The sequence below is a fragment of the Phycodurus eques genome, chromosome 17 (genome assembly GCF_024500275.1).
Source record: "Phycodurus eques isolate BA_2022a chromosome 17, UOR_Pequ_1.1, whole genome shotgun sequence".
NCBI classification, from domain to species: Eukaryota; Metazoa; Chordata; class Actinopteri; order Syngnathiformes; family Syngnathidae; genus Phycodurus; species Phycodurus eques.
In genome coordinates this window covers 5,364,871-5,391,181 of record NC_084541.1, presented here as the reverse complement: position 1 = coordinate 5,391,181, position 26,311 = coordinate 5,364,871, and the positions used below count along the sequence as shown (strand labels likewise).

Below are 26,311 nucleotides of genomic sequence, written 5' to 3'. Positions count from 1 at the left end.
CTAAAATGGACTGGGAGCCAGTGCAAGTTGGCCAGTATTGGGGTAATATGATCAAACCTTCTCGTCTTTGTCAAGTCTTTCTGCAGTGTTGTTTACGGACTGTAGGCTTTTAATACTAGACATGGGAGGACCAGAGAGAACCATGTTACAATAGTCGAGGAGAGCCGTAACAAATGCGTGGAGTATGATCTCTGCATCACTAGCAGATAAAATGGGCCGTATCTTAGCAATATTGTGAAAATGAAAAAAATGCAGTTTTGGTGTAACAGGGCCAATAAGCTCAGTTTTCTCAGGTTTGAGGAGCAAAAAGTTACATCCATTGTTTCATCTCAACGAGACATGCTTCCAGATTAGAGCAGTCGCATGGGTTGGTTAATTTTCATTGCATGTACATCTGAGTATCATCGGCATAACAGTGAAAGCTAACCTTTATATCTGTGTATGATTTTGCCAAGCGGCAGCATATAAATACTGAACAAAAAAGGGCCTAGCACAGATCTCTGCGGGACTCTGCAAGTGACATTATAATACTCAGAGGGGACATTACCATGAATTACATGGTGCGTCCTAGTCAAGAGCTAGGATCTAAACCAAGAAAGTGCTGGACCTGTAATACTGATCAGTGTTTTGTGGCGTTCAAGTAGTACCGTATTTTCATGACCATAAGGTGCATCGTATTAAAAGGCGCAGTCTCAGTTACGGGTTATATTTCTGTATTTAACACATACATAAGGCACAGGGTATTATTGGGCGTAGACATGATAAAACATATGCTATCTTAAAACATACGGTAGCACGCATGCACGCTAAAACAATGTTTTTAAAAAGGCAGCGGGAGTTCGGTTGTACTTTATTAAAGTATTTAACAATGTACTCACATTATTTTTTGATCAATCCTCATCCACAAATCCATCAAAGTCCTCATGTTCTATACCCGAAATGAAGAGCTGGGCAAGTTCTCCAACAAACACGCCAGGTTCCCTCTCGTCATTGTCGTAGTCAGTCTCGTTGCCGTGCAGCTCCTCAGAAATGATGCTGGCTTTTACAAAAGCTCGAACACCAGTGCAAGCAGACACGTTAGCCCAAGCATTCACAATCCATTTACAAGTTGTGGCGTAACTCGCCCGTCACTGCCTCCTAGTCTTAGTAAAGCTGTGTTCGCCATCTGTCATCCATCGCCGCCACGCCACTCGCAACTTCACTTTGAACGCCCTCTTTACACTGATATCCAGCGATTGGAGTTCCTTTGTTAATCCTCCCGGAATGATGGCAAGCTCCGAGTTATTGCACTCAGTCAAATGGTGACTGTAGAGACGCTTCTTCCGGCTGTTCTTTGCTCATTAATCCATTACTCGAGTTGGTCTTCCAACTCGGGCCACCTCGCCTTGTTTCTCAGCTTCGTCTTCTTGACTTGGCGAAGCTCGTTTTCCTGCTTCCTCCACTTGCGAACCATGGTTTCGTTGATCTTGAATTCTCTCGCGGCTGCTCGATTCCCATGTTCCTCCGCGTAACTAATAGCTTGCAGTTTAAACTGTGCTTCGTAGGTGCCATTTTCGGGGGTAACTTAGCCAAACCGATGCACATACCGGAACTATATACCTACTGGGGACGTGTCTTTAGCATCCTTTGTCAAGAGCACCCTTCCCCCTTTACATCCACATGCTGTCCTCAGTCACGTCTGCCTTCCTCTATATAAGCAGCGTGTCGGCAGGTATTGCTCCCAGTCAGTCAAGCGGAGCGCTCATTAAAGTCACACAACAACATTTACAGATTTTGGAACTCGGTGCACACTTTTGGAGAAAATTTAAGACTTTTAAGCGCGCCTTATGGTCGTGAAAATACGGTATATTATCATCGACTGTGCGGCACGGTGTACGAATGGTTAGAGCGTCTGCCTCACAGTTCTGAGGACCAATCCCTGGTCCCGCCTGTGTGGAGTTTGCATGTTCTCCCCATGCCTGGGTGGGTTTTCTCCGGGCACCTCCTCCCACATCCCAAAAACATGCATGGTAGGTTAATTGACAACTCTAAATTGCCCGAAGGTGTGCATGTGAGTGCGAATGGTTGTTTGTTTCTATGTGCCCTGCGATTGGCTGGCAACCAGTTCAGGGTGCACCCTGCCTCCTGCCCGATGATAGCTGGGATGGGCTCCGGCGCGCCCACGAACCTAGTGTGGAGAAGCGGCTCAGAAAATGGATGGATGGATGGATCATCGACCGTGTCAAAGGCAGCGCTGAGTTTGAGTACCAATAGTATTGATGAGATGTCGTAATCCATTGCTATTAGAAGATCATTCGTCACTTTTGCAAGGGCTGTTTCAGTAGAGTTGTCTGCCCTCAATGCGGACTGATAAGTTTAAATAGATTACTCGAGGCCACATGATCATTAAGCTGTTGTACTGCAATATTTAAAAATAATTTTCCAAATAAATAGGAGATTTGACACTGGCCTATAATTACAAAGACTGTCAGGGTTGAGGTTAGGTCTTTTGAGTAAGGGTTGAATCACGGCTGTCTTGAAAGCTGCAGGTACAGTGCCAGAGGAGAGTTATAAGTTTATAATATTAAAGATATAAGGTACTATGATTAAAACAGCTCTTAAATGATTTTCCCCGAAAGAGGATCGAGCAAGCACGTTGTCTTTTTTGCCACCCTAACGATTTTCGTGAGTCTGTCAAGGGATACTTCATCAAAAAAGAATGCATTAGTGCTCACAGTAGTCTCAATGATTGAAGAAGTCAACCGGGCTTGAGGCAAGGTGTCCTTAATCTCATTCCTAATGAGCTCAATTATTTTTGTAAAAAAATTGCATGAAATCATTAGCTGAAAAGGGAAGACCGTTGCAAGTAGGCTTTTGGGTTAGAATTGCTACTGTATAGAATAACTATTTAGGGTTATCTTTATTATGACAAATTATTTTGGAAAACTAATTAATTTGAGCTAAAATGTGAGCTTGTTTGTATTTGAGTAAACTATCCCCAATGGCTGATGGAAGACCTCAAGTTAAGTCACACGCCATTTGCGCTCAAGCTTCCAACATGCTACTTTACGTTCTCGGGTCTCATCTGTAAACCAAGGAGTAAGTCTTTTAGGACACATTTTAAGTCTTAATGGTGCTACGGTTTTGAGAGCTATGGTGTTGAGAGCACACAGAGCCGCGTTAAAATCATTTTGTGAGATTATAAATAGGACCCACATAAGGAAATGAGACAATTGCTGAGGGTAATAGAATCTTGATTGTTGCAGATTGTAATGGACATGTTGGTAAAGGAAACAGGGGTGAGGGGTAAATTTGGCATCCAGGAAAGGAACATGGAGGGACAGATGGTGGTAGACTTTGCCAAAATGATGGAAATGGCTGTAGTGAACACTTTTTTTCCTGAAGAGGCAGGAACATAAAATGACCTACAAGAGCGGAGGTAGAAGCACGCAGGTGGATTACATTGTCTGCACAAGATGTAATTCATGCTAAGGATGTTCAAATTCTATCAATTGACATATAGGATATAGCTATTTCTGACCATTTTTGTGTATTCTTTGAATTACAGATTCTTCCAAAGGTTCAGACAACCTCTATGTCTATTAAGAAAAGTTACATAAATGAGAGTATCGCCACTAAGTTTATGGAGACCATTGCTGTGCCACAAACTGTGAATGTTGAGATAGTTGATGAACTTTTGGATAATTTCACCTGTAAAATCTCAAATGTCATGAATGCTGTTGCTGCTATTAGGTCGCTTCGGCCTAGAACACAGTGGAGGAGCACAATGATGGTACAAACCTCTAAATCATAGTGTAGGAAAGCAGAACGTAAGTGGAGAAAAACTCAACTCCAAATTGACAATGACTAGTCAGGGCTAGACAACAACATTTTTATGAAATCATCAGTAAGAATTTCAACAATATGCGCACTCTGTTTGCTGTGGTTGAGAAGCTCACAACCCCCCGAATCAGATAGCTCCAGAACTCCTAACAGCAGATAAATGCAATGAATTTGCTTGTTATTTTAGTGAAAAAATACAATCCAGCAGGTTAAATATTAGCACAAATCAGCAAAATGATAAAATGATGCTACATTTGAACCCACCCAGGAACAATTCTAATGTATTTATGTCTCAAAAGTGTTCTGTCAATTGACTGTCTGTTGTCGTACTAGAACGGCTCCAGCTACCGGAGACAAATTCCTTGTGTGTTTTTTGGACATACTTGGCAAATAAAGATGATACTGATTCTGACCATGTCAGAATTTGATACAGTTGACTAAAAAACTGTAGAGAAAACGGTTCAGCAGCTGAAACCATCAACGAGCTGTCTTGCCTCAATACCATGTGACTTTTTCAAAGCTATTGCAAAGTCTGTGCTAGCTGATTTGCAGCAAATAATCAATTGCTCACTTCAGTCAGGCGACTTTCCTAAAGCTCTTAAAGTAGCTGCCATTAAGCCCCTGCTAAAAAAAATAAAATGCTGGACGCTTCAATGTTAGCAAGCTATAGACCCATCTCAAATCTCCCTTTCATAGCCAAGATTGTTGAGAAAGTAATTTTTAATCATCCATCCATCCATCCATTTTCTGAGCCACTTATCCTCACAAGGGTCGCGGGAGTGCTGGAGCCAATCCCAGCTATTATCACGCAGGAGGCAGGGTACACCCTGAACTGGTTGCCAGCCTCAGAAAATGGATGGATGGATGGATATTATTTAAGCTAAGTATTGTAAATCCTGGCGGCACGGTGGACGACTGATTAGCACATCTGCCTCACAGTTCTGAGGACTGGGGTTCGATTCCCGACTCCACCTGTGTGGAGTTTGCATGTTCTCCCCGTGCCTGCGTGGGTTTTCTCCGGGCACTCCGGTTCCTTCCCACATCCCAAAAACATGCATGGTAGGTTGATTGAGGACTCTAAATTACCCTTAGATGAAATGTGAATGTGTGCGCGAATGGTTGTTTGTTTATATGCGCCCTGCGATTGGCCAGTTCAGGGTGTAACCCGCCTGTCGCCCGAATTTAGCTGGGTTAGGATCCAGCAAGCCCGCGACCCTTGTGAGGATAAAGCTGTACAGAAAATGGATGGATGGATTGTAAGTCCTTCATCGAGTCAGTCCTTCCCCTCCATGACCGAATGATGATCGCGCACTCGTTATGAATAATGAACCACAATGCATTTTGTGTTTAACACGCCAGTAAAACTGTATTCTTAATGTGTAAATTAAAAAAATGAAAATAAAATACACTTTTTACTAAGGAGAATAACAAAAAAAAAAAAACTATATTGGATTGAAGAAGTAACTGTAGTCTCATTATTTTCCCAGGAAAAGTAACGCGTTACTTTGCTCGTTACTTTGCAACCCGTTATCGGCATCACTGCTCAACAGTGCAGTGAATGTAGAAAAATACAACATAACCCTAGTTTGAAATCCTGACTATTTTTGGAGGTATGACATACAAAATAAACAACCTGCCCACTAAGGGATAGTGACGATACCTTGAATTGTCAACATTATCATTCTCCAGGTATGATGCTCTCTACCCAGTTAACATTATTACTACTTTCAAACGTGTATCATCATTAATAACAATACAGATTAACTAGTTTCGCCATTTTTGCCGTTTTACAAACCACCTGATTAATGATGACATGATTGTTGTTGCTGGTGGCCTCATTGCTAGCATTGGCTAACTGCTAATGCTACTTGTGCTGGCAACAGAGAGTGACAGGCTGTACTGAGTGCAATCACATTTTGTTTTGCTTTCCACATAATCACTTGGGTGGCGCTTCTTAAAATGAATAAACACAGTGTTCCCTGTTTTTTAGGGGGCCAACATGCCTTCCACATTGGCTAGTTATAATAGCATTGCTCCACGTCGCTTTGGAGACGCCCCACACAACCGGCGTCGCCTCCGGCCCGCTGCTGACTCAGCAGTCTCTGAGGATGGCAAATTCGGCGTCTCGATCTCGCTACAGGGAGAGCTTCTGTTTACTCCCGCAACTTGCAAGCGGGAAGTGGAGCAGGAAAAGGACGTCTCTAATTGGTTGTTGTCACGCACATTCCCGTCATGTTAGATAAAGGAAATACGCACAGAGCTGACAACTGAGAACGGCATTATTAGGAATCCCAAGCACTTTCCTGGCAGGACACGCCCTGTTCCTATATTACTGGCTCCGGGACACATGTCACTGCACTATGATTGGCGCGTGTATGTTTGTGTACCTGAGTACAAACATTCACTGCATTTATCTGCTGTTAGGAGTCCTGGAGCTATCTGATTGGGGGTGGGGGGGAGCTTGTCAACCACGCAAACAGAGTACGAGTAATGTTGAAGTTCTTACTGATGATTTCAGAAAAGTGTTGCTGTCTAGCCCTGACTAACTCTTGGTTAAAATTACAAAGACTTTGTAGAGGTCATAGTCAATTTGGAGTTTAGTTTTTCTCCACTTACGTTCTGCTTTCCGACACTTCGATTTAGAGGTCTTTACCATCATTGTACTCCTCCACGGTGTTCTAGGTCACCTCAACATTGTCTTAATTTTAATAGGAGCGACAGCATTCATATTTGAGATTTTCCAGGTGAAATTATCCAAAAGTTCATCAACTGTCTCAGCATTCAGAGTTTGTGGCACAGCTATGTTCTCCATAAACGTAGTGGCGGTGCTCTCATTTATGTACCTTTTCTTAATAGACATAGAGGTTGTCTGAACTTTTTGAAGAATCTGTAATTCAAAGAGTACACAAAAATGGTCAAAAATAGCCGTATCCATAATGTCAATTGATAGAATTTTCAACATCCTAAGAGATGACCAGGTCTAAGATGTGACATTGCGTGTGGGTTGGACTCTTAATATTTTCAAATGTATCTAGTATAGCAGAGAGTTCTTTAGAGGTTTTTTTCCCATCTTATTGTCAACATGAATGTTAAAGTCTCCCGTTATGACAAAACAGTTGTTGTCAGTACAAATAACTGACAGCAGTTCTGAAAAATCCTCCCTAAATTTTCTATTGTATCTTGGAGTCCTATAAATTATTAAAACAATTACCTTTGGTCACCTTTAACTAAAAAACAGATATTTAAAAGAGCTTAAATCACCCAGTATAATTTCTTTACACTTAAATAATGACTTAAAAATAACAGCAATACCGCCCTTTTTCCCTATTCAACACTAAAATGGTATTCCAGCTACTTTCTGTTCACCACGTTTCATTTAGTCCAGATCATAGGTTGTAATGAAGAAGAAGAAGAATCACCTTTTATTGTCATGAACATGCATGCATGCACACGAAGTTTGTTCTCTGTATTTAACCCATCACAGTGAACACTTACACATGTTAGTGGAACACACTGGAGCGGGGGGCAGCTGAAGCGCCCCTTGGAGCATTTCAGGGTATCAGTGTCTTGCTCAAGGACACCACAGCCGTGAGTCCAGGGGATGTTGGTGGATGGTCCACTCAGGGTCTTGAACCTAGGTCCCCACAGTGGCAGGCAATGATTTTAAACATTGGGCCACAGCTGCCATGATGTCATTATTCAACATTGAGTTGTTACCCAGTTACCTGATATTGAAAAGCTTGTCTCGCAGAGATAACTGGAGACAATGGTTTGATAGATTCACATTTTATCCTCACTAAGTTTCTAGTTCTCCATTTTTTGTGCCATATTTCTTTGACCAACTTTCCTTCCCTTGTAATTACACAGATGAAAAATGCCTGATCTCTATCGGGGTCTGACTTATTCTGAAAAAGACCCCGCAGATATCAGTCAGATTTAGAGATAAGATTTTTCATGGGAGGAGAAGGGGCCCTTTGCATCTTAGTGGATGGTGGTTTCAAGCGAGGGGGGATGGGCGGAAGATCTTGGCATGGTGTGCGTTGGAGTCCAATATTGACAATAGTCTTCATCTCTCACACCTAACAGAGAATTTAGGCTCGTAGAGTGAGTTTTGCATTGGGCTTTGCTCCAATGGGGCAGGGAGGGGTGTGGGAGATTCAACGTGGTGGCTCATTTCATTTGTCATTTGCTCCTCCGATTGTTTGGACGATGCTGATGAATCCGTCTGCGCCTCGTGTTGCCTTATCTCTTTTTTCTCCGATTGTTTGGGAAAAAATGCATCTCTTTGTCGTTCAGCCGTGTCAATAAGGCCAGTGTTTTCTTTTCGGGCCGCTGAATGGCGTACACAGTAAAAAATGTTGGCAGCCAATAACTTAACCCCGTGTGTATTTGGACAGAAACCGTCTGCCTTGTAAAGATGTCTGCGCTCCCAAAAAACACAGAAATTGTCAATGAAACTCACAGATAGTGCAGCACACACTTCTTTGAGCCACTTTTTTAATTGAGTTATTCAAGAGAAACGTTCATCTCCAAATCGTACAAGTGAGAGAGGTCCACTTATGAAAACCTCAGCATCCAAACATTGCACTTTTCTTAGGCGATCAATAAAATCTCGCTTCAGTACCTTTGATTGCTGCTTGAGAACATCCAGGGCCCCTGTGTGCATAATGACAGATTTCACAGTTGGGTGCTGACTAGTGGTCTCCAGGATTTTTTTTTTTTGAGATATCAGACACCATGTCATTGGTAAAACACAGTACTTTGGTGTTCTTGTCACTGCAAAAAACATTTCACATCCTTGACAGCTCCAGCACCAACTGGTGGGGGATGAGCATTCTTGGCCAGGGTCTTGTAAAAGTGGTTTTGCATTGACTCGCGTCCTTTTCTTGCCCTTCGCTGTAGCGACCGTCCTCGGCTTCTCACTTTGCTTAGAAAAAGCCCGCAACGCAGGCCACCCCGATTCCTTGGTAATCTGCTGGTGTTGTGTCCTCCCTTTTAGATTGTGTCCCATATCTTTGGGCTTTGCTCCCAGTAAATTCCAGGGAGAACTGCTGGATGGTCCATTACCGTTTCCACAGTCCACATCCGACCTCTTTGTTGAGCTAAGTGGGTGTCTGTTAGCACACTTCTGCTCACCCTTTTGAGACATTGGTAGAGTGGTTTCATTCCCTGACTGTCCATTTACATCAACATACACTTCAAGACGGTGGATTTTCGTTTCCAGGAATTACATCCTCTGCAGCAGTCCATGATATTCCTCAGTGGAAAAGGGAGGCATCTTGATTGCTGGTCTTGTTGCTAATACCAGCCTTGTGCTAATTAGCAGGCCAATCTCACGTAATGGTGAGAGGGTATCAGAAAATATTGGAATATGCCAACAACTGACTATTTACAAAAAAAGTACAGTCCTACAGATTGAAAAATATTTACGAGTCGCTGCTTCTAATATTTTTAGAATAAAAACAAGCTTATCAGCAAGAAAAAACTTTAACAGAGGTGAAGAAAGTAGACCAAGCAAAAAAGCGTCTGCACTGTACGAGACCGAGAGAGAAGTCTCGGGCCAAGTATCGATCCGGGACTCCACAAGTGACATTATAATACTCAGAGGTCACATTACCATGGATTACATGGTGTTTTCACTCTCAGAGATAAGTTCCAAATCAAGAAAGTGCTGCGCCTGTAATGGTGATCCGTATTTCGAGGCAATCTAGTAGTATGTTGTGATTGATGGTATCAAAGGCACCGCTAAGGTCCAGTAATAATTGTATTGATGAGGTGTCACAGTCCATAGGTAGTAAAGGATCATTTGTCACATTTGCAAGGGCTGTTTTAGTAGAGGGGTCTGTCCTGAATCTGGATTGAAAAACTTCAAATAGATTGCTGGAGGCCATGTTATTATTAAGATGTTGTGCTACAATTTTCAAGACATTTTGGAATAAATGGGATATTTGACACCGGCCTGCAATTGCAAAGACTCAGGGTCAAGGTTGGGTCTATTGAGTCAGGGTTGAATAACGGCTGTGATGAAAGCTGCAGGTACAGTGCCAGAGGAGCATGATAAATTTAGAATATTTAAGATGGAAGATCATAAGATTAAAAACAGCCCTTTAAGGAGTTTCCCAGGAAGAGGTTGAGCAAGCACTTTGTCTGTTTTTGCCGCATGAAACGCATTTGTTAGTCTGTCAAGGGATACTTCCTCAAAATGTGAGAGGGTAGCTAAAAGGGTATCTGGCTTTGTGTCCATATTAGTCTCAGTGATGGAAGAATTCAACGGGTTTGAGGCAAGATGTACTTAGTGTCGTTTAAATGAGCAAAATTCCTTTGTTAAAAATTACATGAAATCATCAACTGAAAAGGAGGAGCTGTTGGAAGTAAGTTGCTTTGGGTTAGCATTCTCACTGTATCAAATGGGTATTTAGGGTTTATTTTTTATTAAATCAGATTATTCTGGAGCAAGTATTAGTTTAGCTACAATGAGAGCTTGTTTGTATTGCATTAAATTATCCCCCATGCCCGACGGAAGACCTGAAGTTTTTCTCAGACGCCATTTGCGCTCAAGCTTCCAACATTATTGTTTTCAGTAAGTTCTTGGGCTTCATCTGTTAACCAAGGAGTAAGTTTCTTAGTGTGTGTTGTAAGTCTTAATGGTGGAAGTGTGTCAAAGGCTTCACACAGAGCCACATTAAAATCATTTGTGAGATTATCAATAAGACCCATATAAGAAGGCAATAAGGCACTTGCTAAGGGTAATAGCTCACCGAGGGCAGTATACTTGAAGAACTAATGTTACACCTGATATAGCATTGGTTGTTTTCAGAATGATGGCAATGGGCCAGTACTTCAAATATTATGAAGTAATGGTCGGACGTAGCAGTAGTATAAAGGAGTGGCATTACATTTGAGGTCGCAATATCCCGGGTTAATACCAAATCTAAAGTATTACCATTATAATGGGTCGGTTCATGTATTAATTGCATGAAACCAAAAGTATCAGTTATTTTTTGAAATACTTCACCAAGAGGTTCCAACGGGTAATTCATATGAATATTAAAGTTACCCATGATTAATATATTGTCTGCGTGGGCAATAAATTAATTTCAGCTCCTGTTGCACTTGCTTGTGCCTTTCCTTGTACCCCTCCCTAAAGGCTTCTTTTTTTTATGATTGAGGAGCCTTTTGATGTGGCAGGGGATCCAGGACTTGTTTGGAAAGCATATCCCAGTCCTTAATTGTACAACCATATCTCTGCAGAAGGTCATGTAGTCTGTAAAACAGTCTGTCGATGTCTGTCGATGTCCGTGGAACCCTCGTTCTCCTCAGTGTCCTGCAGTACGTCTTAGTGTGTGCACTCATAGCAGGCTCTCAGACACTCTCTGGCCTCTGTTGTCTACCTTCTGTATGACTGGGTGGATGCAGACTGCCGCAGGATACAGGGTTTATAGCAGGAATGAAGGTAGACGAGCTTATGATCTGAGCTGCCAAAAGGTGGGTGGGCTGATGCAGTCCAAGCTTATTTTTATTTTTTACATAAAACGAATCGAGTATCTGTTTTGCCCATTGTATGACAGTTGATATATTGAAAGAAACCTGTTGACAGTGATGAGAGGCTAACATGGTTGAAATCTCCTGAGGTTACAGTGAAAGGTTCAGGGTTTTGGGTCTGTATTATTATATGATGTCACAAACTACTGCTGGCACAGCGGGAGGTGTAACATAAATAACAATAGTGACGGTGTGAGAGAACTCCCTCGGCACATAGTAAAGTTGTAAACTGACTACCAAAAAGTTCACCAACTACCGAATCCGAGACAGAAAATCTTCCTCCACTGCCCTGGATTACACCATTGATTCTTCACATACAGAATCAGACCCATACCTTATAGTTTTCATAGTGTCTCATGATTTTGTCACGTCATCGGTGGACAAGGAGAAATGAAACAAAACTCTGGACATCAGTCTGAATCATGGCCTTCTTTTGTTGGACCGGTGGAGCTACATGTATATTTTCATAAATAAATATAAAATGTTTGTGTGGCAGCAGATGAAAATAGCTGGGAATAGATCAGGAATTTTACCAAGGCTAGCTTCCTGAAAAGCACCTCTGTGAACCACTACACCACTACAGCTTGAAAGATAGTAAAGATATATTTTTCAATGCAGACAGTTTATTTCTTTCTTTCATTCAAAGTTACAATTATGAAACTAATTTGACTGGAATAAAATATCATGAATTTATAACCGTGACTTTACAGTACATAACAGTATGTATTAACAATAATGGCACCACTTGGATTTTGTTTTCTTCTACAAGAGACCTGCATGTATGTGTATTAAGACTTTTTTTCTTTCTTTTTTACAGATGCAGTGTGGACAGTAACGTATCAAGAGTGGCATGGCTCAATCGCACCACCATTCTTTTTGCAGGGAATGAGAAATGGTCTCTGGACCCTCGTGTCACTTTGATGGAAAATGCAGCAGTCACGGAATACAGCATCGAGATCCAAAATGTTGATGTACATGATGAGGGACCCTATGTCTGTTCCATCCTCACAAATAAAAAACCAAAAGCCACAAAAGTCCACCTCATTGTTCAAGGTAAAGCACTCTTCTTTTAACATTTTATGTGACTGAATGTCAAAAAGTGACCAGAGGCCTCATTTGTCAAGGGTGCGTACACACAGATGTGTGCTTTAAAGCATGCATACCAACATTCTCACACAAAATTTGCGATTTATAAAGTTACACTTGTGCGTTGGGGCGTGCGTAAATTTACACAGAGCTCTGATCATGCGCACACAAAACATACACATAGAACACAGTAACATGGTCTCCAAAGCCATCCGAGTGCACATCGAGCTCCTGTCGTGGGACTAGGCCACTGGGACATTTTAGCGGGTGATTGGAGACATATGTGGCATTTCGCAACCAACACTAAGCACTCTTGCCGGGAGTGTTGGATGCAATTATTTCCCTGGCCCCAATTTACATCCAGTTCTCATACAGACATCACCAACAAGCCAAAATTAAACAAAGGTCTACCAAACATACAGTATAGTTGGAGCCATAGATTGCACTCAGATTTCAATCAAAGCAACATCACATCATGTGTGCGTGTGACAGGTGTCCATACTCTTGATCTGGGTCAATGACATGACATGCATATTTAGCCGGCCCGCCACATCATTTTATGTGGCCTGCAAAATCATGTGTGTCGGGTCGGCTTCATGTTTTTGCCTAAAATACTACCAAAATTCCAAATTGTCTTCACTTTTAATAACGTTGAGACATTGCAAGCATTTTTCGTTACGATCCCCCTTTCATAATAAACTGCATATTCGTTGAACAAACAACTTTTCACTGGCTTCTTCTGATTTCAAATGGAGTTATCCATCACTTTTTTTGTGTATATGTAATTACGTATATCAGGCATGAAAATGGGTTCACACTCACAACGGCCCTCTGAGGGAACGCATAACTACGATGTAGCCCGCGACAAAAATGAGTTTGACAACCTTGCCCTAAAATGTGTGGTGACCTAACTGTCCGAGCAAGTAAGCGGACTAAGAAAACAATAACAAATTATATTTTGATAATGATAAAATAGAAATAAAACACTCAGGCATTAATTTCTGATTGATGTCTCTTGATTGTTTTTTTCCCTTCTAATATCCATAGTTTTAAACCTGTTAAAATAACTGTAAAATGTTGTCCAGAATTTTCATGAGCTAAATGTCAGGGTGGCGCAACAATATACATTGGACTATTATTTTGAAGTGAAGCGACAACAGCTGTAAACAGGTGATAATGATCCAAAGTGACCCTTGGACTAAGCTAAAAGCTTTGTAAATCTCTCTCAAATAGTGATAAAAATAACTACTTCCCACTCATATGTACACTTTCCATGTCAGGTGGTAAAAGCAATGTAAAACTAGAAAAAAAATATTTTATCGCAAAACTCTATTTTTTAAATGGTCTGTTTCAGGTTCTTGACAAGGGTAGAAGCTAATGCCAGCATCCAAAGAGAAGCCTGTTTAATTTGAAATTAGTTAAACCAATAAATAAGAGATTCAAGTGGCCAAATGTTTTTTTAAATGTAAAATTTGTAGTTATGATAGTACATATATTAATTTGTGTAATTATTATTATTATTTTTTTTTATCTTTAAATGCAAAATAGGATGTTAACGACACATGAAACTTGAACTAAAGAATGCAGGTTCTGTTTGAGATTACTGGGGAAAAAAACAACAACAACACAAGGATCAAATAATGTTACTTAGTGCAGACACCCTCAGAGATAGTTGCCAAAGAATTCATCCATCCATCCATCCATCCTTTTTCTGAGCCGCTTCTCCTCACTAGGGTCGCGGGCATGCTGGAGCCTATCCCAGCTATCATCGGGCAGGAGGCGGGGTACACCCTGAACTGGTTGCCAGCCAATCGCAGGGCACATACAAACAAACAACCATTCGCACTCACAGTCACAGTCCTCAGAACTGTGAGGCTGACGCTCTAACCAGTCGGCCACCGTGCCGCCCAATATATATATATATATATATATATATATATATATATATATATATATATATATATATATATATATATATATATATATATATATATACACACACACACACACACACACACACACACACAGACACACACACACACGTTCTGTATCGCTTAACGTCACTAGGGTCGCGGGTGTGCTGGAGCCTATCCCACCTATCTTGGGGCGGGAGGCAGGGTACACCCTGAACTGGTTGCCAGCCAATCGCAGGGTACAAATAAACAAACTACCATTAACACTCACATTCACACCTAAAGGCAATCTAGAGTCTTCACTCAACCGACTACGCATTTTTTTGGGATGTTTATATATATATATATATCGATTGGTTGGCAACCAGAAAATGTGTGTGTGTGTGTGTATATATATATATATATATATATATATATTTTGTGTGTCCCAGTGATCCTAGGAGCTCCCAGTGATCGTAGGAGCTAAGTTGTCAGCACGGTGGCCGACCGGTTAGAGCGTCAGTCACACAGTTCTGAGGACCCGCGTTCAATCCCCGGTCCCGCCTGTGTGGAGTTTGCATGTTCTCCCCGTGCCTGCGTGGGTTTTCTCCGGGCACTCCGGTTTCCTCCCACATCCCAAAAACATGCATTAATTGGAGACTCTAAATAGCCCGTAGGTGTGAATGTGAGTGCGAATGGTTGTTTGTTTGTATGTGCCCTGCGATTGGCTGGCAACCAGTTCAGGGTGTACCCCGCCTCTTGCCTGATGACAGCTGGGATAGGCTCCAGCACGCCCGCGACCCTAGTGAGGAGAAGCGGCTCAGAAAATGGATGGATGGATGGATATATATATATATATATATATATATGTATATATATATATATATATATACCGTATTTTCCGCACCATAAGGTGCAGTCTCAATTACCGGGTCTATTTCTATACTTAAGCCATACATATGGCGCACCATATTATTCGGCGCATGCTAAAACAAGGTAACAGAAGCAAAATAGTGAGTTTGGTTGAACTTTATTCTACTATGTATTTAAAAATACACTCACAATATTTTTTTGATCAATCTTTTGTCACAAATCAATCGAAGTCCTCATCTTCTGTATCTGAATTGAACAGCTGGGCAATTTCACCATCAAACATGTCGGGTTCCCTCTCGTACTGTCAGAGTCAGTCTCGTTGCCGGGTGGCTGTTCAGCAATGATGCCGGCTTTTGCGAAAGCTCGAACAACAGTCAAAGCAGATACCTTAGCCCGGGCATCCACAATCCATTCACGTATGGTGGTGTAACTCGCCCAGCGCTGCCTCCCAGTCTTAATACAGGTGTGTTCGCCATTTCTCATCACCCACACCGCTTGCAACTTCACTTCTTGGATGCCCTTTTTACACCAATGTCCCGCAGAAACTTCTGTTTTGTCTCCTTAACTTGGCCGAGTTCATTCTCCTGCTTCCTCCACTTCCGAACCATAAATTCATTGATTTTGAATTCTCTCGCAGCTGCTCTAATCATCATATCCATCCATCCATTTTCTTCCACTTATCTGAGGTCGGGTCGTGGGGGCAGTAGCTTTAGCAGCGAGGCCCAGATGGGATGTGCCCGGAACACCTTACCGGGGAGGCATCCAGGAGGCATCCTAATCAGATGCCCGAGCCATCTCATCTGCCTCCTCTCAATGTGGAGGAGCATTGTCTGCAAAAAGCAGAAATTCAATACTGAGGCTACCGAACAGGACCCTCGCTATGCCTCGGCTGCGCCTAGAAATTCTGTCCATAAAAGTTATGAACAGAATCGGTGACAAAGGGCAGCCTTGGCGTAGTCCAACCCTCACCGGAAAGGAGTCCGATTTACTTCCACCTGTATTTAAAAATACACTCACATTATTTTTTTGATCAATCTTTTGTCCCAAATCCATCGAAGTCCTCATCTTCTGTATCTGAATTGAACAGCTGGGCAATTTCGCCATCAAACATGCCGGGTTCCCTCTCGTACTGTCAGAGGGAGTCTCGTTGCCGGGGGGCTGTTCAGCAACGATGCCGGCTTTCGCGAAAGCTCGGACAACAGTCAAAGCAGATACCTTAGCCCCAGCATCCACAATCCATTCACATATGGTGGCGTAACTCGCCCAGCGTTGCCTCCCAGTCTTAGTTGCAGTTGGTTTTTCACAGCGTCTGTGAGATGGGCGCGCATGGAGTCACAGATCAACAGTGAAGTTGACGCATGTAAAAAAAACATCCGGTCTCTTTACGTACACCTCACTCAGCCACTCTTTCATTTTCTCCTTATCCATCCAGGCATTTTGATTTGCCTTAACGATGACTTCGGCTGGAAACTCTTCTTTAGGCAGTGTCTTCCTCTTAAAAATAACCATAGGTGGCAGTTTCTGCCCATTACCATGGCAACCAAGCACAACAGTAAAAGCCTACTTCTCGTGCCCCGTTGTGCGTATCGCTAACGTGGTGGTCCCCTTCTTCTCTACAATGTGGTTCACCGTAATGTCGAAAGTGAGCGAAAGTGAGTGGCACCTCGTCCATGTTGGTGATGTGGTTGGGCTGGATGTCTTTGTCGGTAATCTTTTTACTGCAGTAGGAGCGGAAGATGGCCAGCTTTTCCTTGTAATCCGCCGTAAATTGCTGCGCCACGGTAGTCATTCCCTGGATGGATAGCTTCTCCCATCTGTTCTTTGCACATTAATCCATTGCTCGAGTTGGTCTTCCAACCTGTGCCACCTCGCCTTGTTTCCGTGGAAACTCAGCTTCGTCTTCTTGACTTGGCGAAGCTCGTTTCCTGCTTCCTCCACTTGCGAACCATGAATTCGTTCATCTTGAATTCTCTCGCGGCTGCTTGATTCCCATGTTTCTGAAGTGATAGCTTGCAGTTTAAAGCTTTGTAAGCGTGTCTCTTCGTAGGTGCCATTTTTGGGGGTCCTTAGCCAAACCGATGCACATACTGGAACGATATACCTACTGGGCGCGTGTCTTTAGCGTCCTCTGTCACGTGCACCCTTCCCCCGTTACGTCCACATGCTGTCCTCATTCACGTCCGCCTTATTCTATATAAGCAGCGTGTCGGCAGGAAATGCTCCCAGTCAGTCAACCGGAGCGCTTATTAAAGTCACACAACACCATTTACAGATTTTGGAAATCAGTGCACACATAAGGCGCGCCACATTATAAGGCGCCCCATCCATTTTGGAGAAAATTTAAGACTTTTAATTACGCCCTGTGGTTGTGAAAATATGGTAGTTGTCGATGACGTTTAGGACGTCGTCCTCCATTTGGATATCTTCTTGTGGATAGTAACGATTGAACATGACCTTCGTTTTACTTTTGCTTTTGGGAACAGGTGGGTGCCATGATTGGGTATAAAAGGAGCTTCCCTGAATTACTCAGTCATTCACAAGCAAAGATGGGGCAAGGTTCACCTCTTTGTGGACAAGTGCGTGAGAAAATAGTCGAACAGTTTAAGGACAATGTTCCTCAACGTACAATTGCAAGAAATTTAGGGATTTCATCATCTACGTTCCATAATATCATCAAAAGCTTCAGAGAATCTGGAGAAATCACTGCATGTAAGCAGCAAGGCCGAAAACCAACATTGAATGCCCGTGACCTACGATCCCTCAGGCGGCACTGCATCAAAAGCCGACATCAATGTGTAAAGTATATCACTACATGGGCTCAGGAACACTTCAGAAAACCAATGTCAGTAAATACAGTTCCGCGGTACATCCGTAAGTGGAATTTGAAACTCTACTATGCAAAGCAAAAGCCATTTATCAACAACACCCAGAAACTCCGCCGGCTTCTCTGGGCCTGAGCTCATCTAAGATGGACTAATGCAAAGTGGAAAAGTGTTCTGTGGTCCGATGTGTCCACATTTCAAATTGTTTTTGGAAATTGTGGATGTCGTGTCCTCTGGGTCAAAGAGGAAAAGAACCATCCGGACTGAGCCAAAAGCCAGCATCTGGGATGGTATGGGGCTTTGTTGGTGCCAGTGGCATGGGTAACTTACACATCTGTGAAGGCACCATTAATGCTGAAAGGTACATAGAGGTTTTGGAGAAACATATGCTGCCATCCAAGCAACGTCTTTTTCATGGACGCCCCTGCTTATTTCAGCAAGACAGTGCCAAACCACATTCTGCACGTGTTACAACAGCGTGGCTTCGTAGTAAAAAAGTGCGGGTACTAGACTGGCCTGCCTGCAGTCCAGACCTGTCTCCCATTGAATATGTGTGGCGCATTATGAAGCATAAAATACGACAACGGAGACTCCAGACTGTTGAACAGCTGAAGCTGTACATCAAGCAAGAATGGGAAAGAATTCCACCTACAAAGCTGCAACAATTAGTGTCCCCAGTTCCAAAACATTTATTGAATGTTGTTAAAAGAAAAGGTGATGTAACACAGTGTTAAACATGACCCTTTCCCAGCTTTTTTGGAACGTGTTGCAGCCATAAAATTCAAAGTTAATGATTATTTGCTAAAAACAATAAAGTATATCAGTTTGAGAATTAAATATCTTGTCTTTGTAGTGTATTCAATTATAGTTTGAACATGATTTGCAAATCATTGTATTCTGTTTTTATTTATGTTTAATACAACATCCCAACTTCAATGGAATTGGGGTTGTAGAATGTGGATATACGTCGGCTCTATCCCTTTATTTACTAGCGCCTGCAGTATCGAAGTGGTGGTGACTGAGTCAAACGCTTTTTCAGTCGATGAAGGCTATAAACACAGGCATTTTGTACTCGTTGTGTCGTTCGATTATTTGTTGAACTGTCTGTATGTGGTCCATAGTATTAAAACTGCTACAAAAACCCGCTTGTTCTATCGGCTGTGCTTCACTGAGTTTGATTCCAATTCGTTTGTCCAATATCTTTGCAAAGACTTTCTAAATCGCTGAGAGCAGGCTTATTGGGCGATAATTTCGGAGGTCCATTTTATCGGCTGATTTATGTAGCAAAATGATTTCTGCATCTTTCCATGTCGCCGGTACTTCTTGCAAGTCCAAGCAGCGTTGAAATAGTTTTACAAGGATCTTATTAAGTTCGTTCCCTCCTGTTTTATGCATTTCATGAGAAATTTCATCCAGACCACAAGCTTTTCCGGCCTTAAGTGAACTAATAAGCATTTTCAACCTCTTCATTCAGGATACATGGAACTGAGTAATGCTTCTAGCTTTCCAGTAATCATTCGGTGAGGGTCACTGTATAGGTTTGTATAAAATTCTTCAAATCGTACGATTTCTTGGCAGCTGTGACATATCGTTCCATCTTCCATTTTCAAACCAAAAATTATTTTCTTGTGGCGAATTAATGCACGTTTTACGTTTTTTATTCCATGCCCAGGTTCAAGCGTTTTCTGAACAAGTCGAACGTTGTCAGTTATCAATTCTTCTTGTATCTTTTCCGAATCGTCTTGCACAATTCAACATATTAAATTTTGTTGATAATACTGCCCTTTTTCTTCATTTTTCGTCGCTTTTTCATTAAGTCAAGAGTAGCCTTCGATATTCTGGATTTTGTCGTCTTTCTCGTTGATGGTGCTACTTTGTGTGCAGTTTGAACAATCCCGTTAACAATTTCGTCGTTGTGTGTTGACAGATCTGTGTCTTCCAGCGTTAGAAGAGCTTTAAAGCGATTAGCCAAACATATTTGAAACTCGTCGCTTCTTTCTTGATTTATGTTTAATTTGGTAAGCTTGCTCTTTAGAAGTTTATTTCGTTCAAGTTGGCAGTTGATTTGCACTTTGACCCGAACTAATCTGTGGTCACTTCCAATGTCAAATTTATTTAGGGTGGTGCAATCCGTAAATACCCCTTTGTCGTTGGACAGGAAGTAGTCTATGATGCTAGTGTTACCTTTGAGGCTTATCCATGTCCACTTTCTGTTCCATTTCTTGTTAAAGAACGAATTGATAAAGTATAAGCCTTCTATTCAACAAATTCTATTAAGCGTTCTCCTCTTTCTCCTCTTTCGTCTCTTGAATTGATTTCTCGCCAGAGTTAAGGCCAATCCTGGCGTTAAAGTCACCCATGACTATTTGAAATGTGTGCTTCAATTGACTATAAAGACGGGATAAAACCTCGTAAAATGCTTCCACCTCATCGTCCGTGTGGTTATTGGTCAGCGCATATATTTCTATCAACTGAAGCGAGTAACGCTTTCAAATAGAGATGGTACATGTGGCGATTCTATTGGAAACACTTTTGACGCTGGTAACGTAATTGGTGATACTTTTATTACTAATGAAATCAACTCCACCATTGCATAGATGGCCATTCTCGAGAGTCAACATAGCTTCATCTTTCCGACGTATTTTCGCGACCATAAGGCGCACCGTAATAAAAGGTGCAGTCTCAGTTACGGGGTCTATTTCTGTATTTAACACACACATAAGGTGCACCATATTATTGGGCGCAGGCATGGTAAAACATATGCTATCTTAAAACATACAGTAGCATGCATGCACGCTAAAACATATGTTTTTAAAAAGGCAGCGGGATCAAAACTGAGTTCGGTTGTACTTTAATGAAGTATTTAACAATGTAAACAGTGAGTTTGGTGGTACTTTATTGAAGTATTTAACAATGAACTCACGTTATTTTTTGATCAATCCGCATCCACAAATCCATCAAAGTCCTCATCCTCTGTATCCGAAATGAACAGCTGGGCAATTTCGCCATCAAACATGACGGGTTCCCTCTCATCATTGTCGGAGTCAGTCTCATTGCCGGGGGGCTGTTCAGCAATGATGTCGGCGTTTTTCTGCTTCCTCCACTTGCAAACCATGGATTTGTTGATCTTGAATTCTCTCGCGGCTGCTCGATTCCCATGTTCCTCTGTTTGTTATTGTTAAACTTTAACAGTTTAAACTGCTTCGTAAGCATGTCTCTTCGTAGGTGCCATTTTCGGGGGTTTTTAGCCAATATATATACCTACTGGGGGTGTGCCTTTAGCCTCCTCTTTCACGCGCACCCTTACCCCTGTAACGTCCGCATGGTATCCTCAGTCACTTCCGCCTTTCCTCTATAAAAGCAGCATGTCGGCAGGAAATGCTCCCAGTCAGTCAAGCGGAGCGCTCATCAAAGTCACACAACTTTTACAGATTTTGGAACTCGGTGCACGCATAAGCCGTGCCGCATAAGGCCCGTACATTTTGGAGAAAATTTAAGACTTTTAAGTGCGCCTTATGGTCGTGAAAATACGGTATACCCCATTTGATGGCTTCTAGCTCATGTTGTAGCTCTTCTCATCGAGAATCGTCCTTTAGCGTTCGCACGTTGACCGTCCCAAAAATAAGATTTCCCGTGTCTTTTTTGCTTCTTTCGTGCTACTTCTAAAGATTGTCCTTTGGGTTGACTTAAAATATTTGTAGGAGTAACCATTTTCTGGTCTAGCATAGCCAAGTCCGTTGTCCTGAAGCAGCCATAATCTTTTCTTTTTTTTTTTCTTTTCTTTTTTTTTTTGTCCTGTTCGGCGGCTGTTAGGTCAAGCAGAATGGAAACTCTGTATCCCTTTCATGCCGGAACAGTTTTACTGTGTCACAGTGGAGTTTTTAAGCTTCCGCTGTGGTATTATAATTTAGGTTTATTGAGAATCAGACTTGATCATTCGAACAGAACAAAATTTGTAGAAGGGAGAGAAAAACAAAGACAAAAGACACTAATTATAAACAGGAAAGAAGTAAATCATTACAACATCTACAACAGTGTTGCATAGGGCTTTCGTGCTACACCCTATGAGGGAAGGACAGGATAAGATAGAATAGGACAAGGACAGGAGAAGAAGCATGCAGGACAAGGGTCGTGAACCCGACTGTGCAACTGAAGTGTGGTGGCATTATGTGAATTATAAAAGTAAGTATAAGTGAGGGGATACACACGCGATTTGCATATTCATGGGTTATTTGTCGCAGTAAGTGCGTAACCCCACACCCAGTGAAAGAGTCCTTGGGGTGTGTGTCTGCGGATACATGCAAGTGAATTGATACCGTTTTACATGCACAAAGACAGACAGAAGGCGGGAGAGTGTCCCTTGTTTGTTGGAAAGGAGGGCGGATAGGGGCACCCGTCAAGGGAACGATTGGGGGGTGTGGACCAAGGTCAGCCCCAACACCAAGCAGTCATCCAGCTCGGGGGGCCCGGCCTCAGGTGCACCGCCATGCAAGTAAGTGAGACCCACCTCCCCCCCTGTTACTATGACTACCAGGTCCCCGACTGGCAGTCATTGGCCCTACCCAGGGTATCAGTGCCCCCCGAGTGGTGTGGTGCAATAAAATCTGGAGAGGTCAGTGAGCCAAGGGGGTGGGGGCAGGGGCTGCCAGGCACTACTGCCTAACAACCAAACACGCCCCCCCCACCCACGACCCACCGCCCCCCAGAGATAGGTGTATGTGGTGCATTAAAACATGGGGAGTGTGTGTGATGCATTTAAAATCCAGGGGGGCAGGCAGGTTGGAGGGGGAGGGCGCACGGACCGGGAAACTGCACAGACGTGCTGAAACCCGATCCGGCACCCACACTCTCCCGATCCCATACCAGTCCCCCAGGAACCCTTTGATATTTGTGCCCAGTTGTGTTTAGTGAGAAAAATATATACAGTGAATGGGGTGAGTGTGTGCTAAGTGAGTGATTAAGAGGCATGGCTCCTGCAGGTTGGAACTCTTGTTCACGAGTGAGGGAAGAATGGAACGGGAGATCGACAGGCGGATCGGTGCAGCGTCTGCAGTGATGTGGACTTTGTATCGATCCGTTGTGGTAAAGAAGGAGCTAAGGTGAGGTGTTCCGGGCACGTCCCACCGGGAGGAGACCCCGGGAAAGACCCAGGACACGCTGGAGAGACTACGTCCTTCGGCTGGCCTGGGAACGCCTCGGGATCCCCCCGGAAGAGCTGGATGAAGTGGCTGGGGAGAGGGAAGTCTGGGTGTCCCTGCTAAAGCTACTGTCCCCGCGACCCGACCTCGGATAAGCGGTAGAAAATGAATGGATGGATGGATGGATGGCTAAAACAACAACAACAACCTCGACAACAAAGAATATAGAATTCCATTGTTTACTTTCACACTTTTGAAAATAGTCTTGCTATTGTCAAATGGCACCCTACTCAGGCAAAGGAATCAAGAGTCTAGATTTAGTATGTTGAGGAAAGGTGACCAGCTGTCTACGTATATGTGTAATTCGATTTTTTCGTTCTGATGATATTTTTTCTAACACAATATATTGTATGATGAGACTGATTGATGTTAATAGCTTGTTTGTTTTTCCAGTTTATTTGAATTGTTTTCTTCGCGGTAGCTAACGTGACAAGTAATGATTGTGAATATTTATTAGGGAGGTCAATTATGCCTAAATCGCCAAGTATACACAATCTTGCGGAAAGTGGAATACTGCAGTTTAAAATATACGAGAGTTTTTGTATAACTGAAGACTAAAAGCATTGAATTGGTGTACATTCCAATGTAGCATGAAAATAGGTGTCTGGGGTATTTTTGGTGCATTGCACACATATATTAGATGGAGAGAAGCCCATTTTATACATAGTGTACTGAGTAAAGTGTGTTCTGTGGAGGACTTAATATTGTATAAACTGTAGATTTGTGTTTTTTGTCATTCTAAACGTATTGTTACAAATTTGTATCCAGTATCTACGGTCAGCAGACACGGAGAAGTCTTCTTCCCATTTGGTGATTGGTAAGTGCATTGATTTAGTACATGAAATTAATTTATAAAATTTTGACAGATTTATTTTACTTTGCAGGAGAAGCTACATTATTTGCTTGACAAACTCCGGCAGTGCGAGGGTGCTCTGGAGTGTTAGTATTCTTTTTTTTATTGCTGCTTTTAATTTATTGTTTTGAAGAAAGTTTCCGGCTTTTATGTGGAATTCTTGGAACAGTTCATCAAGTGTCGTAAAAACATTTTTGTTAAATAGTTGTTGTAGGTGGTTAATTCCATGTTGTTCCCATGTACTAAAATGAAGGGGTATATTATTAATTTCGAAATCTGGATTATGACAGATTGGGGAGAGCATACTGGGAGCTAATTGAGATCCTGTTGATACTAAACTTTGCCACCAAACTGTTAAGGTGGATGTCATTATTGGATTCTTGAAACATTTATGGCGTTTAAGACGAGTAGAAACAAATGGGAGTTTTGGTAGTTTGATGTTGTTGCAGTCTGTTCAGAAAAACAGGACAAAGGAATTTGTATGCGGTAGTTGGAGACGCTCTAGTACGACAACAGTCAATTGACAGAGAACAATTTTGAGACATAAAGACATTGACAAAAAAAAACAAAAAACAACAACAACAAAAACAGGCACTGAGCAGTAAAGGGTTGGTAGTTATCTGGTAATGCCGGTACATTTTTTTTTTTACAATTGTGCAAAAAGATGCAGAGTCCTCTAGCACTTAGAGCAGTTCGAATGACTTATATTGCAATAGTCCGGTGCAATGACCATTGTGCAAAGGGCGCCGAGACTACAAGGAGTGTATGCGGTTTAAAGTGACGAGTAGTGCGATAATCTGGGACAATGTTGGTTGTGCAAATGTTGCAGATACTCCTCAATCAGTGTGCAAATGGAGCAGATGCTACTCTGGCATGAGTGGCAAGTATTGGTCAACCACAGATATGCAAATAGTGCAGCGTCCGAGAGGATTTTGCACGCTCTTGTCTTAGTCTGTTTGTTCCAATTCACACCTCACTGTGGTGCAACCATTTGATGAGGAATTGGTTAGCTAAATAATACTGTTTAAAGTTGGGAGCATTTCGGCCTCCCTCCAGTTTACTTTTCTGAAGACTAGATAGACCGATTCTATTTTTCTTATTTTTTGAATCAAAATTTATTACATCAGAATCTAAGGTTAGAAACCATTTAAATGTGGGCTTAAATGTAATAATTGAAAATAAATAATTTATTTGAGGTAAGGTTTTCATTTTTATTGTCGCTATTCTTCCCAGTAATGATATAGGCAGGTTATTCCAAAGTCTTAAATCAGATGAGATTTTTTCCAGAAGAGGTGTGTAATTTAGATTCGTTAGCTCTGTGAGTTTTGATGAAATATTGATACCTAAATACATCCATCATCAACCCGGTGATTCTTAGCACCCTCTGCCGTCAAGCTTGTCTGCCCGCTGCCGTAGGCAGAGGCTCTTTGGCCCTCGGGGAATGAGGGCCGTGTTTTTTGTTGTACTGCCATGAAGAAGGAATAGGCCCTAATCTGCCACGCTGGCCCAATACATGTTGGCAGATTGCCCAAACTTATTCCTGTTTTACCTACAGTTAAGACCCTAAGCGACGACAACGCGTTGGGCATTTAGGGGTTATGTAACATTTTTAAGTTAAATACTGTTGAAAAATTTGTTAAAACATTATTTAATACATGAGACTTGTTCAAAGCCCTTGTTCGGGAGTAAAACAAAATATATGCATTACATATATTTTGAAAACACTTTTTCAAAATACCTTTTCAGGAGGTTTATTTGTCATTGACCCACATAAGAATTTTTTTGTACTTTTACACATTCTAAATTTCAGTCCTACGAACAAACTTTGAACCTTTTCTATGCACACTATAAATTATGCCCCCTGGGGCTGAATTTACACTGCATGGTTCAAGTGACTGCCCAGTCAGCAAACATGTCTGTATGACGTTGGCATGTCATCAAAATTTCCATCGCCTTGATGTTGCAAGGAGAGCGTTTCCTCATTAGCAAATATGAGACGAGATGGCAGACGAGACGTTGGCATTTAATCGAAAAATTAACACCGCACGATGTCTGAAGAATTAAAGCTGGACCGCCAGCTCTCATCAGCTCAGTCCTTTATTCATTTGCCCAAAATCCGTTGGAAATCCCACTACTGTTTTACCCCACAGAACAACAACACTGTTTGTTTCAGTACATTTACAATCCAATGTGAAAAACAATAGACTTTTAAAAATAATAACC

At 42.1% G+C, this 26,311-nt stretch overlaps 1 protein-coding gene across 2 annotated transcripts in view; it reads left to right on the top strand.

Moving 5' to 3' along the window:
• The window catches only part of opcml (opioid binding protein/cell adhesion molecule-like), a 263,748-nt gene that overhangs the window by 128,814 nt on the left and 108,623 nt on the right, over nucleotides 1-26,311 (top strand). For both annotated transcript variants that reach the window (XM_061703111.1, XM_061703112.1), the window contains exon 2: nucleotides 12,182-12,417. In XM_061703111.1, the coding sequence (XP_061559095.1) occupies nucleotides 12,182-12,417 (236 nt within the window). The remainder of the gene's footprint in view (nucleotides 1-12,181; nucleotides 12,418-26,311) is intronic.